The 22,456-nt window shown below is 39.1% G+C and overlaps 1 protein-coding gene across 2 annotated transcripts in view; it reads left to right on the forward strand.

Moving 5' to 3' along the window:
- The window catches only part of aff2 (ALF transcription elongation factor 2), a 114,087-nt gene that overhangs the window by 46,273 nt on the left and 45,358 nt on the right, over positions 1–22,456 (forward strand). For both annotated transcript variants that reach the window (XM_088385790.1, XM_088385799.1), the window contains exon 4: positions 389–777. In XM_088385790.1, the coding sequence (XP_088241916.1) occupies positions 389–777 (389 nt within the window). The remainder of the gene's footprint in view (positions 1–388; positions 778–22,456) is intronic.

The raw sequence follows: 22,456 nt of genomic DNA on the forward strand, positions 1-22,456 counted from the left end.
AGAGAAGATCGGCGTAACCCCGTATTGAGTTTCAACACCAGTTTGATTGGCACAGCTTAGCCTGAAGACTGAAACAAGGGGTAAGCCGCAAGCGCGGCAGTCAAAACTTCCCAAAAAAGTTTGTGCCACTGAATGTTTGGCTTGGGTTTTTCATCTATTTAAACTCTCAGGAGAGCACTAAGTGTCCTTTAGTTTTCCGTTTGTTCATATGTGGACGGGAAAAAAAGCAATTATTCTTTCGTTGTCATCTTAAATACTTGTGTGTTTAATGATTAATTATTCAATTTCAGTAAAATGCTTGAGATGTCAGATTAATTTAGTCAACACATAACAGCCAAATCATCCAGAGGGTCATTTTTTTGTTTTGTCTTCTCTTACACACACATAGATGGTGGAAATTTTCGCTCTTTGACTATGGATGCTGGTCATTGCAAATCGTCTGGCTCCCCATTAGAAACTGAACCAAGCTCTCACCTCTCGACGTCATCCTCCCCACTGGCTTCCACATCACTTTTGTCAGCACCTGTACCTGGCCTAACCACTCCCACATCTACATTCCCGCTCGGTGGCCTATCAGGGAAGCCGATTGCGGTGCAGCAGAAACCGACAGCTTACGTTCGCCCGATGGATGGCCAGGACCAGGCGCCTATCGACTCTCCTCAATTAAAACCACTTCCCGTGGCCCCAGAGGGGTTCAACTGTGGTCAAACATATGGGGGAAACTCTGGCAACATGAAGAATAAACTGCCTAAACTGAGTCTGAGCCACACTGCGGAGGTAAGGCAACAACAAGCATTTCATTTCATTGTCGTACTTGTTGTACAACGATACATTTAGCAGATGCATTTCTCCAAAGTTGTCAATGACATAGTCAACAGTTCTAAATGAAATGGGCATCATCAGCGAAAGGCTTCAACAAGAATCAGGTGGAATTGCTGAAGGTGTTCAATTTTCCATCCTTTTTTCTTCACTGCTGATGATGATCAGGTTTAGTGCGGTAAACTCAGGCCTAATATTCTGAATGGATATACTTTACCGTATTTTTTGACATGGACTGGGAAATGGGCCCGTGTTAGCGGCATAGAAGTCATCAATGGGTAAATGACCAATGGTCTCTATTTTATTATGGTTATATCACTGGTAGTGCATTGAATACGAATAAATGGTCAAGGTATTAGAGGTGGGACAAAATAGGAATTCAGTTTGTGTCTGCTACTATCCAGCAATGATCAAATATCAGAATTGTTGATGTCTAACAAATGAAGAAAAAGATATGCAAGTCTATAACCTCTCACATATTTATTCAACAGTGAATATCTTTAAAAAAATGTATTTTATTAACATTTGCTTTGGTAGTTGGACATATCCTCAGATGGTATTTTACAAGAGCAGTTCCTTCTCTTTTTTCCAAGAGTTTGAGTGTTGCTTAGTAACTGTGTTGTGATATTATTCATGCTGTTGTTGCAATATTGTGATACTATCAAACTGTGATACTATCAAATTCTGGATTCCTCTGTAATTCTCACTCCTGCAAGGGGTGTTTGATGTCTATCTGATGGTAGGAATTGGTGCAGGTTTTGCAGATGAGCTTACTACCATTGATTAGTGTTGCTCAACCTTTACCAATTTTCACGAATTTTACATGAGGAATTTTCAGGCACAACATCAGCAACAATATTGAAATAATAATGATCCGGTCCCAATTTACTCGCAAACCCACTTACTCTGAGTGAAATGCAAGCAATAACTGACATACACACAAGAAGCCGTGACTTACTCTTTTTTGTTAATAGCAAAACGTGGATACACACATTTATTTTACCCTCTGCCAATTTTTTCCTGTTTGTCAAGTCACCTGCATATATATACGTGAACAAGAAATGTAACATTTTTGTGCAAATTAAGTGGAGTATTTATTAAATAGCAATAATTACGAGGCTATGGATTAAAAAAAAAAAAAATTTATGGAACCTATAATCATCGTCCATAGATCACAGCATGACATCACACATGAAATGTCTTATTTCTTGATATATATTCTTAAGATATATCTTAATAACATGAAATCCAGTATACCATTGATAAAAAAAACAAAAAAAACATTTAACATAACTCCTATTAGATGACCACGTAGAGTGTTTAGACATTAGCTGCTTGTCATTAATTTCCTTGATTTGATTTAAATGGCCAAACCAAATAATTTCATACAATAACCCGAGGTGTATTCACTATAGCCCCTTGCTCAAGTCCACCACTGACTCTCACAGCGCACAACCCATGCAGCTCTTGATCTTGTCCAAATTGAGTTGTACTTCTGGTACTTAAACATGGCGGGAACAGATTAAATACAATTGGACACAATTGTATTGTCAAATAAATTGGACCATATCAAACTCTTTCCGATCTGCCCTCTCTGCTCTTACTTCAGCCCACCCTCCATCTTTAGCTCCCTCACTTGCTTTTTCAAAACAGCATGAAACATCCAGCTCGGTGGCATGCGTGCATGCGTGCGTGTGTACTATGTGACGGGAGAGTAGTCATCCCTATCGAATGGAGCAGCTGTTCCCTTGCTTTGATGGAGCTGGTGTGTGTGTGCGTAGCTTTCCAAATGAGCCCAAGTTGGAGCTTGGAGCATATGGCGCTGAGAAGGAGAAAGGCACTCAGATGTGGGGGGACAGAGGAATTAAAATATACTTTATCCTCAAGACTTTATTACAGTGGAGTATAACGGCAGCAACTGAAACCAATCGAACACAACATGCTTCTTTTACAGTTTTTCACCTACCTCAGTGTGTGCTTTTAAGACTGAAGCTGTTTAAATTTCTCTCTACCAAAAGACTAAAAAAGGTTTGAGGAGGCAAACTATAGACATAGCAACAATTTAATCAAAAGCCCTGAAGCTTATGATTTGTAGTTGGCGTTGTTTTCCCCTAAAACATTGATGTCCAGACAGAAAATCTCCTGTAGAGTGGTTGGTATTTTTTTTTCTTAATTGAGTTCCAACGTACCACACAGTTTATCCATTCATTTTCTACGACTTCTCGTATTCAGAGACTGGAGCGCATTTCAGCTGACTGCGAGAAAGATACAGTCCTGAGACTGATTATTCACATGGCACGAGGAGAAAGATCAACCATTCTGATTCACAAAGTCATTGAGCGACAATTAAAGTGAATCACTACACTATTGATGACTTTCAACATGTTTTATGTGTGTTTCGGTCATGCACGGCAAGGCCAGAATAAGCAGAAGAATGCCAAGTATAACAGCATGCTATAAACAGGCCTTCACTTGTGTAACACTTTCCTACCTTCAAGGCACTCAAAGCGCTTTAACACTCTCCTCATTCACCTACTGATGGTGCAGCAGTGGGGATCACTATCTTGCTGAAGGACCGTTCAGCTCAGGATTAGAACCAGAACCTGTTATTTGGGAGATGACCACTCGCCCACCTGAGCCATTCTATCGCTATAACTCCACAACACAGTGTAATGGTCAAAAAGATAAAGAGTGAACTATTTCTTATTGTGTGGTTGAATTTGCCATAGTGTTCCTGCCTGTCACCTATAATCTACACATGACGTAAACCTTACGTCTGTCCATTCCCATTTACGTTTTAAGGAGCTTTTTTCTATTCATGCTGACAGATATTTCAAACATCTGTTTCTCCCTTCATGTACACACATAATGCAAACATCCGTCTCAAGGGGAAACAATTAAGCCCAGTGTCAGACAGTGACAATGTCAAAATTGGCTTAAACCATAAACACCAGCACCAATGTCATGAGTGTAAAACCAACAAAACAACCCCTAAGGACTACAAGAACCGACCAGTAAATCACCATCATTGATTTTACATTAACAGTTTCCAAATTACTTCAGGTGCCATGAAATAGTTTAAGATAACCAATGGTCAAGCAGCTCAGTACACGTATGCGTGTGCGTGCATGTAAGCCTTTAAACTGCTGTGGCAGCTTTCTGTTGGCACTATAGAAATATCGATTTGTGCCTTTTATTCCCTCGGGTGTGTGTGCGTGCGTATCTTTGCGTGCATATGTGCGCATAAGAGAGAGTAGACTGATAACATTATTGATCCTTTCCTCACATGGTTACAGTAGACTTAGACTTACTCCCAGACACACACATACAATGCACAAACGCACACACTTGCATGCACATTTGGTCAGCAACATGAACTGCTGCTTAGAGTTTGAATCTGAACATGGCTATAATTTTGATAGGACAATATTAATTCATTCACACTATTTCATGTACATATTGTCAAAAGATTAAATAGTATTAATGTAAATACTGCACCAGAAAGGAAATTGTCAGTGTCATCAATGCAGGTGGACATTGTGATGACTTTGTCACAATGACCATATATCAATAATGAGAAATGATTTGGCCTTATTAACAGGTCAGATATAGTCATATCTCTTGAAGATAGGAATTGGGCAGTAAACAATGCTGTGACTCTCATTTTTTTAGTCTCAGCTGTTTATACCGTATTTTCTGGACTATAAGCCGCACCTGAATATAAGTCGCACCAGCCAAAATTAGGGGAAAATCCAGTTTTGTTCCTATATAAGACACACTGGAGGTGTGGCAGGTGTTTTAATGTTTAATTTCCACATATAAGAGTATATGTACAATTCTTACAATATCCTAAAAATCGTGAAAATGCATAGATAAGCTGTGCTGGACTATAAACCGCAGGGTTCAAAGCTTGTCAAAAAGGAACAGTTTATAGTCCGGGAAATATGTGACTAGGGAACACAAATACTGTATGCAATTTTGTAGTACAGGATGGAAATAGCAGCTTTTCTATTTTCTTTTGTATTTAAAGCAAATGTTTAAGCACATAGAAGGGTACTTGTTCCTTCAGAAGGCACAAAGCAACATAATGTTCATGTTAGTCAATTCTGCATCCGCCTGGTGGATATAAGAGCTGATTTGGTTTCCACCATCTCCTGAGGGAAATATCTGGATTTAATTGCTCCGCGGCTAGCTCCTACCACTGTCTTCCGTGCGAGGCTGATGGGAGCGGGGAGCAAACAAAGCATGAAGAAACGGTTGTTAAATTGAATAAATGAGCTGAAAGATCTAAAAATACTTTGAGAAGTTGAGAAGTATACAGTCAATTCCTTTTTTGCCAAAGATTACCACTGTATCATGTCTGTTATGGCCACACACGTGTTGACTAAATGTAAACTTAGTAAACACACAAGGAAAATATTTATATTTACGTGTAATGTAAAACTTTCAATTGCAAGGCGTAACCTTGGTTAAGGCTTGGTTAGGGTAGCACAAATAATAAAAAAGGCTAGGGAATTTAAATCATGACACAGAGCTGTTCTTCTCTGGCATTTAAGGAAGATACATTTTTTCAGGGTGGTAGGCTTAGATAGCTAGCCAACTGCTTGTGATAGTGGTAGAATGGAACACATAATCAGAATCAAGTAAGATAACCAGTAATGGAACCAAGATGCTCAGTTACTTTGTAGTGGTGGAGGGGCATGCTGGGCAGCCAAGTGCATCACTGGATGCTCTTTTAGCCACACCCCCAAATAAATCTAGAAACTTGAAATGGTGTTCAGTTGGCCACTGTACTGTAACTACACTATTCAGTATTACACAGTTCTCAGTATTTGGACATGCTTTGAGAAATTGTCTTCAAACTTGTATAGTGTATTTACAAATGAATCTCTGACCCCCACCCACCCATCCCACCACCACACACACACGTACAAACACCATTTTATGCAGCCCACAAAAGCAAATTTCTTGATGTTTCTTGCTGAAATACCAAATGTGCAATTTGTCTTCACTTTTTGAGAATGCTAAGATATTGCAAGCATTTTTTGCTTACCAACCCCCCTTTTAAAATAAATGGCCTCTTTACTGGCCTCTGACGCTTAAACTAATTAGTCATCAATCTTTTGTGAATATGTAATATGAAGTGATCATGTATTCATTTGGGGTCACACCTATAACGGCCCTCCAAAGTAAACCATAACTATGAAGTTTCTTGCAAAAAAAGAAGTTTTACAAAAAAAAAAAAAAATTCATATCCGGTTTTTGATATGAGAAGGGAAAAAAGATAGTGAGAAATTAAACAAAACTCCTTGTTGGCCCCAGTTATGTGATGCCTGTAAGAAACTGAGACCTTCATACTGCATTGTGTAAGAAGACTTTCCAAATAATCCTTCTGATGATTAATTTCAAATTAGCAAAGAAAGGCAATATCGCTCAGGGGAGATGAAAGAGGCTGTCAAAAACATTGATGCTTCATTGAAACACTTAATGTGAGGTCACTGCTCTGTTACTGTCGTTTGTCTGAAATACACACGTAAACAACACTCAAGCATGTTTAGGCATGTGAGTGAGGTGGCTAGAAGGTAAACTCTGATCTGACAGGTGACATTTCCAGCAGTGCTGTGACAGCTTTCATTTCAAAGTAGTTCAAAGAATGGGACTGATGTAATTTCACACTGATTTGAAGACCCGCTGTGGCATTTCTGTCGGTCATGTGTAAAAGCACATACGGCGCCTCGCCACTAATGTAGCGGTAAATAAGAAGCAGGATAGACTTGGACCTCTAGTCAGTAATCAGGAAGGCCACAGCAACAAAATATATTCTGCTCAGACTCAGCTTCTATTTATGCCTTTTTGCTTCAAAAAATAAACTTAATATGACACGTTAGTCTGATAAAAGAAAATGGACTATGATAAAAACCGACATCAGTATTAAAAGCTTGGTTAAATTTCCATCATGTAAATGACTTTGCTTCTTTCATTTTACTTACTATTTCCAAAACACACCTTTGGGCAGAATCATTCTTTCGATTCAGTGTTTAGGCCTAATATCACACACGCACGCACACACACACACGCACGCACACATACGAAGATGATAGACAACAATATAATTTGATATTATTTTTAATAAATAGAGGCCATGCATGAGTGTGGGATGTAAAGAGAAACAATTAAGTTAGCAAATCAGGACATGTACGTTGAAGAGGACATCCAGTCAAAGACTAGTCTTCTTATTTCTTTATTTTTGCTTTTTTTTTTTTTTTTGTGGGGTGGCAAGTAATTTAATTCTCAACTGAAATGGCTGACCTATTGATTGCAGTTGAAAGAGTGAAAGTCAAGATATTATCTTGGGGTGTGAAGTCATTATTACATTTCACGTTTTTGAAAGAATAACATTAAGGGGAAAATGTCATAGGGACATGCTGATGATGTCGAAGCAAGAGCTGGCAGGATTATTAAATGAAATATCCTTTCAGAAATGTATGTAGACATCGTAATCACAATACAGGTGTATTTATTGACATTAAAGTTACTTAGGCAACTTTAAGTTCAATACTTATGTGCTACTCACTATGTAAACCAGATCTTCAGATCCAGTCTGTGATTCAAATCAGCTCTTCTTCAAGTAACATAATCAATCTTTTTTAGAACTGTCATCTTAAAAAAGGATATGCAGTGTTTTCCGGACTATAAGTCACATTTTTTTTCATAGTTTGGCTGGGGGTGCGACTTATACTCAGGAGCAACTTATGTGTGAAATTATTAACACATGATATCATTTCACATATTATTAAACACCAAACCGCAAGAGGGCGCTCTAGGCCTGTGGAATAATTGGAACTGCAACTGACGATGAGTCTGACATAAGCGACATAGAAGAGGAAGCGCCGCATCTTCTACTTCCAGGGTTAGGGGAGCTGATAAGTGACACCAAGGATGAAGAATTCATTGGATTTAATGATTTGGAGTGACACAGATGGTTCGATAAACTTGTTAGCATATTATTTATGCTATAGTTATTTGAATAACTCTTAATATATTACGTCAGGCACGTTCTTAGTTCCTTGTTTATGTGTTTATGTAACGTTAGCCTACCATACCATGGATTTTATCAAATAAATTTCCCCCAAAAAGTGACTTATACTCCGGTGCGACATATATATCTTTTTCTTCTTTATTATGCATTTTATGGCTGGTGCGACTTCTACTCCGGAGCGACTTATAGTCCGGAAAATACTGTATATATTTTTTATCAAGCATGTTGAGGCAACAATTCATCATTTACTGACAAAGATTATCTTCCTTCATTAAAGTGATTACTATGGCTTGTGGCCACAATGATGAAATCGCAGATGTTAGTTTTTTCTTCCTCTCATAACAGTCTGCTCACTAGAGTGATCAATATTTTTATGCTAGCGATGGATCAAATGAGTTTGTGTAATGTGAAAGAGGTCACTTAGAGAGGCCAGTCTACTGAGAGTTATCATCCACACTCGGCAGCTTCACAAAATGTTTTATCATCTGCCAGCTGACTGTTCTGTGGGCCACAACTTTACTGTTTTAATTCACTCCGCCGCTCTTATCTTTGAAAAGCTCAGATAAACTCACCTCGCTCTTAAAAACCTCACCAGCGAGGCTGCATCTCTTCCTGTCCACTGAGGTCATAATTCCTTTTAAGTGGCGATGGTGTTCTTAGCGGCAGGAAATAAATGTACTATAACTTTCTCTCCCAAAATATCATACAATCAATTATGATGGCATTAATTATCCAATAACAAAAGTGTTTTGATGCAAGTTTCCATATAAATAAAATTAATGATGAGACAGCGTCTCTCTCATACCAATATACCGACCTCTCTATTTATGTAGCTGTTAAGAATGTAAATTTGTGGCTTTTGGTTAAATGATTAAGCCCATGTAAGTGTGTGGAAGAAAAACCTTTATGGTTCATAATTTCTTGTCATTAATTTTACGTATCAGTTAAAAATGTGTTGTCCAAAACTCTTTCGCACTTACGTATGTCAAGTTCACCATTACAGTCCTGGTCTGGCCTACATTTCAGGTATATTTTCTTTTGTACAAGACTGAATGCTTGCCAAATTCACTGTGATTTGTATATATTCAAAGATACTATAATTTATAATGTTTTGGATAAACATACCAACTGCTTCAATGACTGCAGAGATATTATGGTATTATTATTATTATTATTATTATTATTATTATTATTATTATTATTATTATTATTATTATTATTATTATTATTATTATTACTACTACAACTGCTACTACTTCTACTACTCAAGAAACTAAACATAAGGAGCAGGGATATACTCTGTCAACTGAACAGCTTAAACTGAAGCTTTTACTGTTCATTACTGCAACAATACAAGTGGAACAACTCTTGGAAATATAGAGAAGCCTAGGTATGAATATGAAAGTATTTTGGGGTGCCTTCACTGAATAGGCGATGCATTGCAACATGGGGACATGGTATTCTGTCAATGCAGCAGTGTCTACCAGTGCACCAAACAGCTGGCCTCATTTGCATAATATCTCCCTGGCTGTCAAGTCACGACCAAGACATGCACACAAATACATGCACACGTGAAACGATTCATAATACCTCCACTTCTATCATTTACTTAGGCACCACAGCTGTATATCATCTGGATTTTAGGGGAATCTAGGGTAAGATATGCCTCAAAAAGTGTACACTCCAAAATGGACTTGTGTTGAAACAAACAATAATGCAATTGAGTGAATGGACCCCTCAGTGGGTTTTTGAAGTGGTACCATTCAAATTTAAACAGCTCAAGTCCTATTCTGGTTTGATACAACATTACCCGGAGAGCTCCTGCTGCTCCCATAAAACACAACAGTTAGTACTGTGTCATGTATTGTAGAGATGCACAAGCAGCATGAATGGAGGCAGCATGTCACAAGTTATTTCTCTTTACATGGATGTTTCATAAACTGTTTAGCATACTGTGCAGTATGACTAACTGTTCTGTTTACCGCTGGGGATTAGCATTACAGCAATGGATTAGCTGCAATGATCAGCATTGATTTTTACCATCACCGCCAGTCTGAAGGTGTGTATTATTGAGCCACAGGGAGTACCCATTCCAACTAAAACTCCATTTCGCTTCCTCTGGTTTGGACACTCTCAAGAGGCTGGTCAGATAAAGCGACTGTTATCACACTGCTGAATAGGAGGTCATTGGTTCAAGAAGAGGCAGGGCAGAGCACTCGACACACTGCCGCTCCCGGTGATGGTGGTCTAAGGGGTCACAGTAGTAATTCCGTGCACTTTCACTGCAAGTCTCCTTGATATACTTGATCGAATGCTTGGACAGAGAGATGCGCTGGAGGAAGCACTCATGTGCTCCGTATGGTTGTTAGCCCAATGTAGTGGGGCATTTAGATGGAATATTTCACATTGTGTTGCTAAATATTTTTGTTTGTCCCCTTCTTTGTAAGTTAGAAGGCTACTTCCTTGTAGATGGTGAGGGTCAGGAAGCCTTCACCAGAATACACAAGGTCAGTGTGTGAGTTACCATTCCATTCTGGAGGATTGCATCCATGATCCTGCTCCAATCTCAGCCTTTGGGCCAAGTGGAAGAGTTGAATTTGTATTGCGTCGAGGCTTTTTGCACCAACCTCTTGTTTTGTGGATGGATCGAAAGTGTGCTTATAGTCTGTCCCACGTGGGGTTTGAAATGTAGGATGTGAGAGCTCACGTGTTAGCACCACTACTAATGTGTGGGTTTCTACATTGTTGCATCATTTTGCTCCATTCCCTCCATTGTATTTTGACATTAAATCATGATTGACCCAAAGATTAGTATTCTCAATTTTGCATTGCATTCTTCAGGATATATTTTGAAAGCTGTGCTGTGTTTATCAATTTGCCGATAAGTGATTGATATTATAAGCGATTACGCATTTTCCATCCATTAATATTAATTCCCCAGGATATGAAGGTAGTAAAGCAGCACATTTGATAGTCTTGACTGGTCAAATATGATACATTACAAGGCAACTTCATTTGAGACAATAAAACCTAGACCAAACGGCTTGTAAAATATCAGACTATTTCATAACAGCTTATGTCTGGTGCCCATAAAAACATGGTTATAAAAATCTTTATTGCGCTTGGCATTACAGGACAATTCATGGAGAACCCCTGCTGCTAGCGCGCTCATATTATTCATTAGGTTCTGATACAGACCAGTGGCTGCTCCCGACTTTGTGTACGTGGTAGGGCCTCTTAAAAATTACGCACCGCTGGACTCGGCATTGCCAGTTTGCCAATCAGAGCATAGCTGTGATATGCAAATCACGTACACACGCACAAACACACACACAGATAGAAATACGCACAGAGAAAAAGCTTTCTCACACGCACGCACACACACAGGCGCACACACACACGCACACACAGTGGGGGAAAGAGTGTTTTGATCTAGCAGGGCTATTACAGACATTTTAAAATCCTATGAATATAAAAGAGAGAGAGAGGGAGAAGGAGGGAAGTTAAGAGAAGGGAGATGAGAAAGATGAGAAGGATGGAGTGAAGTAAGAAAAGGGAGAAGGGAATGCATGACAATCTAGGCAACACCCCTTTGTTTTACTCTTGTGACGAATAAACTAAATAGGTGGAAGGCAGATTGACTGGATTGCTTCTATTCTAATTTGTGATTTCAGATATATGCTTATTTCTAATTACATTTCATATCATAGTGCCATGGTGCATGCTGTTGCCTATCCTGAAAATGGTATGGGTTTGATTCCTGGCTAGTGCACCCTGGCACAGGCGCTGTCCGGTGCTAATACCCACACTGTGTCATGAAAGGCATCTGCCTTTAAACCTATGCCAGACAATCTTCCGATCCCTAACAAATGTGTTTATGTCTGCTCTTTTAAGTTGATGCACATCTAATAATAGGTTGGAGGTTGTGTTTTTGTCCACATTAGTAAATGTACTTTACTTTTATGATGGATGCGAGTTGTTTCATCCTACAACTCAATTCTAATACAGTCTCCATAATGGCATATTTTTACTCTAAAATAAACACTCCCCAGACTCTCAGAAAATTGAAGTGTACATTGAAGGCAGAAAATGTTTGCTAACATTATAAAAGAAAAGCTGAGGCAGCTAATGGGGCGATTAAGAGGGAGGAGAGTTGCTATTGAGAAAAAAGACTTGTGTTGGATTATTTTCTCCTTTTGAGTACCAACTAGTGGTTTACACCTCAGCTCCTAACACCCTCAAATCCCCAGATTTAGAATTCATAATGCATGCACAGAGGAAGCGAAAGGTAAGATCAATGGAAAAATGGAGAGAATAAAAAAATTAAGAATGAAGAAAAATACAATACAGCAATACAATAAATTGCATAACCTGGATACAGATTGGTATATACACAATTCTATTGTGATTGTTGTGTTTCTTATTGTTGTGTTTTTCATCATATGTACAGTATTTTACAATATTACTCACCAAAGCATTTCCATAAAAACAATTGCCCTCAGGTGATGTTACATTCAAATAAATAGCAGCGAGCTATAATATTTCGGAGCATTTGTACTTTTTACAAACAACATTGAATATTTTGGGAGGCGCAGATGATGGCAGATTGAACAAACAAACTGCTCCAGCAGTTCAAGAGATTCGGAAAAGAAACGTGAGAATGTGTGACGAGCTCATTCCTATTTTGTGGTCCTGTGATAATGTCTATGTATAAAGTACAACATTAGCGCTTTGGGTTTCAATTTAAACACTCCCCCAGCGCACATGTGAAGTCCCGCTGTCCTCATAGCTCTGAGCTTATTGCCAGTGTCCTGCCTGAGTGCTTTGCTAGCACATCTGACACTACTGCTTGCACACCTACAGATGTTGAGTGCTTTTTCTAATCAATTTACTTTGTTTCTGTAATGCAATATCAAGGAGGACTACGTTTTTTGATTCACGTTAAAAGGGTTAGTGATTCTAATGAATGATCACGTCCGTTTTTCATTGAATGATTATAGCCAATCTGTTCTTGCTGCACTCACATGGCAGCTATTCAATAAGTATTGGATTTTTATCCACATTTGAAAAAGGACTGAATAACTGATGATACCGTATTATGTTTTTCGTTACGCTTCCGTGGCACGTATCCGATTTGTTTCACTTGGCAGCGGAAATCAATTTAAGAGTTACATCCAACTGTGACTCCACCCTTGAGTTGAGACTGAGGCTTTCGATGCCTTGCTCAAGGGCACCTTGCAATTGTAAGGATGCAGACTAGAATGCAATCTGTCTACAAAATCTATCTACATACATACTGGGGCATTGGAAATCACGTAAGAAAAGCCCCTTAAGTTTCTGTTTTCTTTATAAAAAAAAAAAAGGTGGGGGGGATGAATTCATATTATCTGGAAACAGGCAAGTCTCCTACTCCTGATCAGGTTGTCTAAAAAACACAACTGAAACAGTGTGCCTAAATTGATTATAATCTCACATGTACACTAAGTCATATCCAAACCTACAAACGAAATATGTGATCCTTGTTTGAGAATTTCCTCAAAAAGAAATAATAGTTCATTGTGATGACCACTGATCCTTACCTCATCTATACAACTGCACTAGGCTACTGTTATACGCACACACACATGCACGCACACACATATATTAAGTCCATGGTGAATAAATTGTTTTCTAATAATTGATTGAAATGCACCCTGTGTTGCAGTGAGAACTATTTGAAGTTAGAGTTGATGAATGTAAGTGAATAAACAAATACTAACCGGTGTCCTGTTGTATTGCTGACGACCCTTCATCACCCACCCGCTGTCCCCCTTTCAAGAAGCACTTATTTAGTTGGTAAAAAGGCATCATGCTGAGAACCACACACAGAGAGACCACACACGAGCACAAGTTCTGCCAACAGAACAAAAAAAATACGTCGTATTTTCCTGCCAACAGAGTAAATCATATATACTCAGCTTGAATGTTGCTGTGCACACACAAACACAAATCTGTCAGTCATTGCCCATTCACTGCTCTCAATTTCAATGCCATCGGGATGCTTTCTGCATGTGTCCTTTATACTGCTTTTCTTTTTTATGCCAACCGAAAATAGAGGCACCTTTGTGAAACTACAGAAAACGTTCATGCTCATGTTATTGAATTGAAAGGTATGTCCGTACTTGACTAGAAGGGTTTGAATGCCTTAAGGGTTTTGTTTGGTCATTATGTGATGAAATTTGAGCTGAAGTTGAATAAAGGCATCATTGATATTTTTCAACACAGTACAGTGGAGTTTCACTTCACATCACTGACATGTTCCTTAGCATCATTTCTGAGGTACAGCTGACATGAATCTTTTAAGACAACGACCGTAATTGAACTGAAGTCCAGTGGGCTTTGTGGACCGCTCTTATAAAGCACTGCTTGAAATAAGCGGTTTTACATCACAGTTTTGGGGTCAAAATTTCTGTTTTGCACCTTATTAATAGCAAAACTGGGAATCAAACGCAGAGACAACTGAACCACAGAGCGGGTCGCAAAAAGGGTTCATCATCATACTCATGTCAAAAATTGCGGTTAGTCGGTGGTCAAGGGAAGCTCTGTGCTACAACAGCTTTAGATGGCTACTAGTACGCCTAAACATGTCATGGAGTCATTTCTAAGTCAGTTCACATTCCCTGTGTGGTGGCAAATAAGCTACATTTCTGAGACGTGTCAGCCATTTTTTTTTTTGTCATTTAAAGCAATGGACAATTTGCCATCTTAAATTACTTAAGAAGCACTTTTGGGGAAATGCAACCGAAAGCCAGGATACGCAGAGGAAAATTTCAGGTGCTACAGCAGCAGTCAGCAGGTACAAAAATACATAGCAGGAAACTTGTATAGAGTGACTATTTGAATGAATTATTTTTGTCATCTTTTTTTAGCTACAGACAAAAGCACAACAGCAGCAGTTTGAGGGCAATTATAATGTAAAGTAGAACAGGCTCTTTCATTCATTTTCTGATTCTGATCCATAATACAAATGTTTCACTCTGAGTGGAGTGGCAAGCAAAGCAAAATAACTTCAACGCGATGGATAAATGTACATTTGTTGGGGTCACATTTAAACAGACTGAATTATATGGTGTAGTTAACTTGTTCTGGGCTGTTATTCACCACAAAACAAGGCTAATTAATGTATTCAACCTCAGTCCAATCTTGGTACAATTATATGGTCCAATGGCATTGATCACATCTCTTCACTTTGTCCTCCTCGCTTCTTCGCTCATATGCATTTAACAGCCAACTAATGTTGAGGATATGATCAAGAATTCATGAGACCGCTTTCCGATTGAATAATTAAAATCACATTTTAAAGGACACAAATAATATTTCCTTTTTGAAACTAATTAAAACCAGTTTTAGCATCCTAATAATGTGTGTGACATGCGTTTGTTAAAATACCCCAAGAATCAATAATTAAAAAGCAGTTTTCACCCTCTTTTTTTACTCAGATTAGCCTGTTCTCATGGTCAGGCCTGCCTCATGCAAATGACCTACAGATCAACCTGCCCACTGTGATGTTGGGCCAATGGTGAGCATGTCTTTTGTCACCATGGCGACTAAGGGCAGCACTACGTGGAGGCCAGTTGTTATATATTGAAGCGAGTCCGAACTGTGAGGCACACAGAAGTGCCCATCAAGACAGAATCGAGTGCGCTTTGGCAGTACTTTAAATCGCGAGCTATCAAAGTACACTTGTTTTTCAGTTTGATATTTTTTGAATTAGTTACCTAACAAAAGATTTACTTGCTTCTATAATTTCTCTCCAGAGAGAGAAATATTTGCAAGAAATTAAAAAGGTAATTTTCTGCAAAATGCTTCCTTTCAAAGTCCTTCTCAGATTTTCAGGATTTTTCTCATTGATCGTATTGACAAGATGATTCCAATAAAGGACAAGTACCTGATATGCACATATTAAATTGTATGGCTGCTACCAGCTGGAACCCTCTCATCCCCGAACCCATCACTTTTCACGAAAACAAAAAATGTTTGTTGAGCCAATTATATTACATCACCAAAGGGAATAAGCCATTTTTAACAGTTTATCGCGGTTGGTGCCTTGCTCATGGGCGCCTAAACAGTTGTGAAACAGACTAGCATTGCCTTTTGAACATCTAAAGTTGTGAAGAATGAAGAAAGCAAGACAACTGTTGGCCAAGTTTTGATTTATTGATCTTAAATGTCAAAATTAGGAAAAGGTATATTTGAACTCTATAGTACAGCTGGAGGTTTGAATGATAGAAAAAGAGCTGTATTATACCAATGCACTAAAATAACCACACATGGAACTCTCTCTGAACTTAAAATGAACTCCGTTTTTTAGCGCACACTTACACATTAGCGCACACGCAGACACACAATACTTTGCCTACACTCTAGTGCTTGCATATAGTAGATCAATTCCAATCAGTACAGGGCTAAAATGACAGATTTATTTGAAGCAATGTTTCAATGTCTACATTTAATTGGATGGTACCTCAACCGCTTATCTGCCTCTTTGCAGCTTGGAAAGGGAAACGCAAGATGAAGGACAAGAGAGAATGGAGGGAGAGAGAAAGCTAAATAAATGAGTGGGGTGGCAGGAAGTAAGTAAGAGAGAAACAAATGAAATGAAAGGAGAAAGGAGGGGAGAAATTTGGTGCACAGTACTGTGAGAAAGTAGAATTCATTCAGTGGATGTCAGTGTCTGTGTGGTTGTGGATATGTCACATTCAGCCACCAATCATTCACAGCCTAGCCATAACGTGAGTGGTGAATGTATAAACCTGGTTGAAATGAAATGCTAAATGATTCATGGAAGCTGCAGTGGTAATTAAAAAAAAATTAAAATACATGTGCATGACCTCCATGAGCCATCACCTTTTTGTGGTGGTGTTTGTCTGTGACACTGATCCAAGGAGCTAAGTTGCCTAGGGCGTTATGCCCCTAGCAGGGTTGACCATGGCAAACAGGTCCTAGGTGAGGAACCACACAAAGCATCTGGAGGTAGGGCTTGATGGCTCTTGGTGACCAGGCTTGCACCCATGGGCTCACCACGTGTCAAAATGGTCACTCGGTAGTGGCTGGAAGCAGGGACCTTGGCAGTCTGATCCTCGTCTACAGAAGCTGTCTGTAGGAATGTGGAATATCGCCTCTCTGGCAGGGAAGGAGCCCAAGCTGGTATGCGAGGTTGAAAAGTTCCAAATAGATATAGTCAGACTCACCTCCACACGCAGCCTGGGTTCTAGTACCAGTCCTTGTAAGACGGGTTGGACATTCTTGCACTATAGAGTAGCCCACGCTAAGCGGCGCTGAGCAGGTGATTGCATACTTATTGCCCCCTGGCTCAATGCGTGTAAGGTGGGGTTCACCCCAGTGGACCAATGGGCAGCCCTCCCAAATCGTGGTGCTTCGATTATGGGAGAAAATGTCAATGTGACTGGCAGACCCAAATGTCTTGTGAGGGTCTGGTGGGAACTTCTGGCTAGGGTTGGACGAATAAATAACATTTCAATTGTGTTTTTTCTCTCAATGTTAATGTGCTTAATATGGCAACTTTGCTACGTTGTTACCGTGAATGCATCAAGATGCTTGGGTAGTAAACGCGTAGCGTATGTGATTTTGCTGTTCTTGAGCGTAGTTTAAGATGTTTGTTGACACCCCAGTTGGAGTTTACTGTGAAACTAAACACTCAATAAAATGAAGTACATACATTGTATATTTAAACCTCAGGCATTTCGTTATGATGCCACCTGGATGTCACACTGGTGAGGCGTTCCAGGTATCTCCCACCAGGAGGAGACCCAGGACATGTTGGAGAGACTCTTGGCTGGACTGGGAACATCTTGGGATTCCCCCGGAAAAGCTGGATGAAGTGGCTAGGGAGACAGGAGTTTGGACTCCCCTGCCTACAGTTATTAGATATCCCCATAAAACCGTCTCATTTAAAGTATTCAATTAGGTTTTCGACATTGTTTGAAATTGGAATGGGAAAGAAGAGGAAGTTTGAGAGGAAGTTGAACCTGTCATTTACTTGAATTCTATGGAATGGTGGAACGTTTGCATTGTTGAAATTCCACAAGTCTCCTAAAATTTTGTAAAATTCTACGGCAATAGAATGTCAAAAAAGTGGGCTGAATGATAATAAAAATGAAAATTATTTAGTACCAGACATTTAGAAATGACTGTTTTACAGAATATGACAGTATAGATGTGCAAAAAGGCTGTCAGAGAGGCTTTTTCCAGGACAATCTGCAGGATTTTAGACACACCAGTTCATGCAGACATCCTCAGATAACTCAAACATGCTCACTTGCTTGCTCACACACATGAATGCTTACACATACAGCCACAAAGACACACACACACACACGCACCATGAGTCAAGCTTTTGATCTATCTCACATGCTGGTAATCCCAGTGATGGCGGTCAGTGCAGCTCTGTAAACAGCTGAAATATGGATGATAACAGGAGCACATGAAACTGAATAAACAAATAGTCTGTGAACAAAAAATATCCTTGAAGATTTTCCAAACCCGGCGGACCCCAGTCTTCAAAAACTTCAATAGCACCAACCGTATGACTGACAGTCTCACTTTGACGGCACCCTTTTTGTTTCCATGACATTGTGGCAAGTTTGCCTGTGTGTCACACTTTGACCTCTCCCATTGTTGACAGTGTTCTCTTTCTTGATGTAATTACTGAAACAATATGAGCCTTTTTCTTGTCAGCGCCTGAATAGAAATCCCGTGAAGTTACTTTGAGATGTAACAGGAAGTGGAGAGGGTGAGTTCACAGTTCTCCAAGGATACGAAAATTTCCCCATCCCCGGGATCAATAAATGTTCAATCAATCAGTCAATCAAAAGTTTGCATGGATTTAATTTTGCCACGTTTTTTTTTTCTCTTCTTCTGATCATTTTACTTATGCCATTTATTCTTTGCTCGGCCTCTCTCAACACAGACACAAAAGATTTTTTTTTTCTAGTACGCATGACTATAATTGACTGCATTACAAAAGAAACAAGACACCATGGAATGGGTCTAATCACTTGAATAAATGAGTAATATGAAATCTCAGACTTATATGATAAATGGGGAATTAAATATTACCATTTTAGAATGATGTGACAGACAATAAATTATATAATATTTGAGAGATGTTACAAATATATATTTATATTTATAATATTATAAATATAAATGTTTCTAAATATTTACACCAGAAAATAACAGCTGAAATGTGGAGTTTACGAATGAGCCACTATACAAACAATTTCAGGTTCACACACAAACAGAGGGCTCCATTGTGCCCTTTTTCACTTTGCACGAACAGCATTGTCTCCATTAGTTAAACATTCCAAGTATTTTTGTTCATTTTTTTTTAATCACAGTTAGCTGACAGTATGGCTCCAGTGGAAGTGAAAATAAAGTATGTTTTTTTTTTACCTCACTATTTTAATTTGGTTTGCAAAATCAATGATCTGTGTTGTTGTAGTAATAAAATAATAATAATCATTGTATTTATACCTTGAGCCTTGGTGGATGCAGCAGGAGAGGCAAGGTCGGGAGCCCCTCCCATAAGAAAAACCCATTGGCTAGCGATGGGTTGATTGTACCAGTACCAGTCACAGAATTTTAACCCAGAGAGATTAAAAATATGTCCGGGGTCCACCTTTGGTATTGGTACGAGAGGTCACTGCTGATAGTGTTAGAGAGGCTTAGTGAGCTAATGTTTACCTATAGTAACTCATGAGCCCTTTCTTCAATTGGCTTTCATTATGTTAACCATCTCAACTAAACCTTTTTTTTTTGCAGAGGATTTTAAAAACAACCCGAGTTGCATACAAAATGCTATACATGCATTAAAATAAAAATCCAAGTGTCATGGTGAGTCAAAAGCCATTTCATAAAAATGTGTTTTAAAGATGGACAGAGAGGGGGCTCGCTTAAGGGAACATCAATCCAAAGGGAGCAACAGAAAATCTTGATCCATTCTGAGGCTCCGCCTAGTTCTCGGGACCTCCAATAGCATGTGGTCCACTGATCCGAGGCACCGGGCATATACGTAGAAATGGAGTTGTGCAGACCATTTGAAAAGAAAAGTAATCTTAAAGTGAAATTTAAAATGTACAGGGAGGCCAAAATTGGAGTTACTCTACTCCCTCCTACGAGCCCGCGACAGCATTTTGGACCAGCTGGAGAAGCTTGAGGGAGGACTGGATGATTCCAAAACAAAGTGCATCACAGAAATCAAATTGATATGTAATTATAACAAAGGCATGGGTTACTATATCAAAGTAACGTTGTACTGGCGTACCCAGATAAGCGCAACGCAACCCCAGACATACTAGACTAGACATACACTGGCACAATAAAGAGGTTACACCCTTTTTTACGCCGAGGGCAAAAAATTATCTATGTGTATGTAGCCGTCAGTTTACTGGTGACCAGTACAAGATATGCCAAATTAATCCATTTCCCAAAGTACTTATCCTTACAAGTGTTGTAGGTTGGAGCCTATCCCTGCTGACTTTGGGGGAAGAGTCAGGGAAACACTCCCGATTGATCATGAGCCAATTCACATATCCACCTATGGACAATTTAGAGCTCTGAATCAACCTAAAACGCATCTTCTTGAATATAGCTGGAGAAAACCTAGGCAAGCATGGAGAGACCCTGAAAACTGAAAACACAAGAAGCTCTGAGCCAAGATTCAAACCCCAAATTTCAGAACAATGACACATGCTAATCACTAGCCCACCATTCTGATATCACTAAATAAAATAAAAAAAATTCTGATTCTCACAAGGAGGTGACTTCACTCTGACTAGTCCTTTGTCAGGGCTAAAACCGGCAAGCAAAACTTGACTGTTTCATAGTTTCTGTATTTTGATGAGTTCACAATTTTTCCTCCAATATTTTGGCTTAATTTTTGTGATAAAATTATTTCTTTCACTTTTAGTGCAGGCCTAGAGTGTGTGTGGTGTGTGTTTGTGTGTGTGTGTGTGTGCGTGCGTGCGTGCATGCGTGCGTGTACATGTGCAAGAAATAGTGAGAGGGAGAGAAACCTATTGTTGGTGTGTTCATGTGTATAGACGTCTATTATCTGAGAAGCTATTTCAGACAGAAAAGGATTTCTGCTTCAGTAATTGCCTTGGTTATATTTTCCACCCAACTCACTTCTTACTCTTCTCTTTTGTTCTTGTCATCCTTTATCTGCTTCTTCTCCAGCAGAGACTTCATTTCTGTTTTTTCCCCCCAAAAATTATTATTTCAGCCTTATACTGCAACCATTTCTCATCTCAAGTTACAAACCCACTCATAAACACACACCCTGCAACACTCACATATCCATTCAAATGTATTACAGGCTGGCTGCTATTCACAGAGCCTGGAGGCTGTTGTGTCTTTTATTGCAATACATTCTGTATGCCAGCCTGTCTGGAGGTGCATGTAGCCAAGTGTTGTTCTGTTCTAAGTCAAATCAAGTCTGCTTACTACCAAGTCAAAGTCAAGCTGAGTCTTTTATAAAGCGCAAGCCCTAAAATTTTGGACTCGAGTTTGACTCATGTCATGTGACTCAGATCGTGACACCACAGCGATGCTATTTCCTCAAGTCTTTGACTGAACCGATTTTACATTGAGCATTTCTCTTGCCAAACTTTGATTACGTTAGTATAATGCTGTAGTTAAGAATGACATGTAAATAGTTCATTACCTCTTTGAAACCTTACTCTTTATCAACTGTTCTTTGTTTTCAGATTAACATACTGCTTTCTAAGTCGTGAGTCTATCTCTCTAGAATCACTTGGTTACCCATTGCTATAAGTGCTCGTGCCCTATTATTGAAGAGCGAATATGTTTTTTCACTTTTAATGGTCAAGTCATTTTTTGTTACATAGCATATGCCAGTGTCCCTTGTAGTTTTTATTAGCTGTAATTCAGAATGAGGATGATGTCATGGTCATTATCGCGGGCACTAAATGTTTCCTGATGCCCGTGTTGGTGCAGTTAGTGATGTTGTGCGACAGAGGTTATGGTTATGGAGGGATTTGCTCTCCTCTCCTCCAGCTGCTCCTTTATCCCCTCACTCCTTTTTTTATTGAGCCTGTCAGGGAGAACCAAGCCAGGAACTAGTCCATCACACTGTTTTATTTTGTTTTCAAATGCTTTTTGGAAACACTCATTTGGCAGTGGCATTTATACTTGTGTGGGGTACGTTTAGTTAACAATGCAGTGTGCGTATCCAGCAGAGACAATAATGATTTGTTTCCAATAATGGAAGAAGTACAACATGCACTTTGGCTGAACTGACACACCAAAGAGTAGCTGCTCCAAGAAAGCCATTTGTTTGGCTTATGCTTTCATTTTTATAGGAGACCTTTCATTGTTTACTTGGATTTTGTTTTGATCATAACTAAAACTCAAGCATTTGGTCAGTTGTGCCACCTTTCCAAATCAATAGCGTACTTGTAGTCATTTTGGGAACCGTACCTGGTATTCACACTTTTATTGTGGTGTGATGTAAATAGTGTAAAAACCTAGAAATTTCCCAATCTGTTAGGACTTCAAGGTCCAAATGACATTTCA

This window comes from Syngnathus floridae, chromosome 1 (assembly GCF_059516105.1).
Source record: "Syngnathus floridae isolate MCC-2025c chromosome 1, RoL_Sflo_1.0, whole genome shotgun sequence".
NCBI classification, from domain to species: Eukaryota; Metazoa; Chordata; class Actinopteri; order Syngnathiformes; family Syngnathidae; genus Syngnathus; species Syngnathus floridae.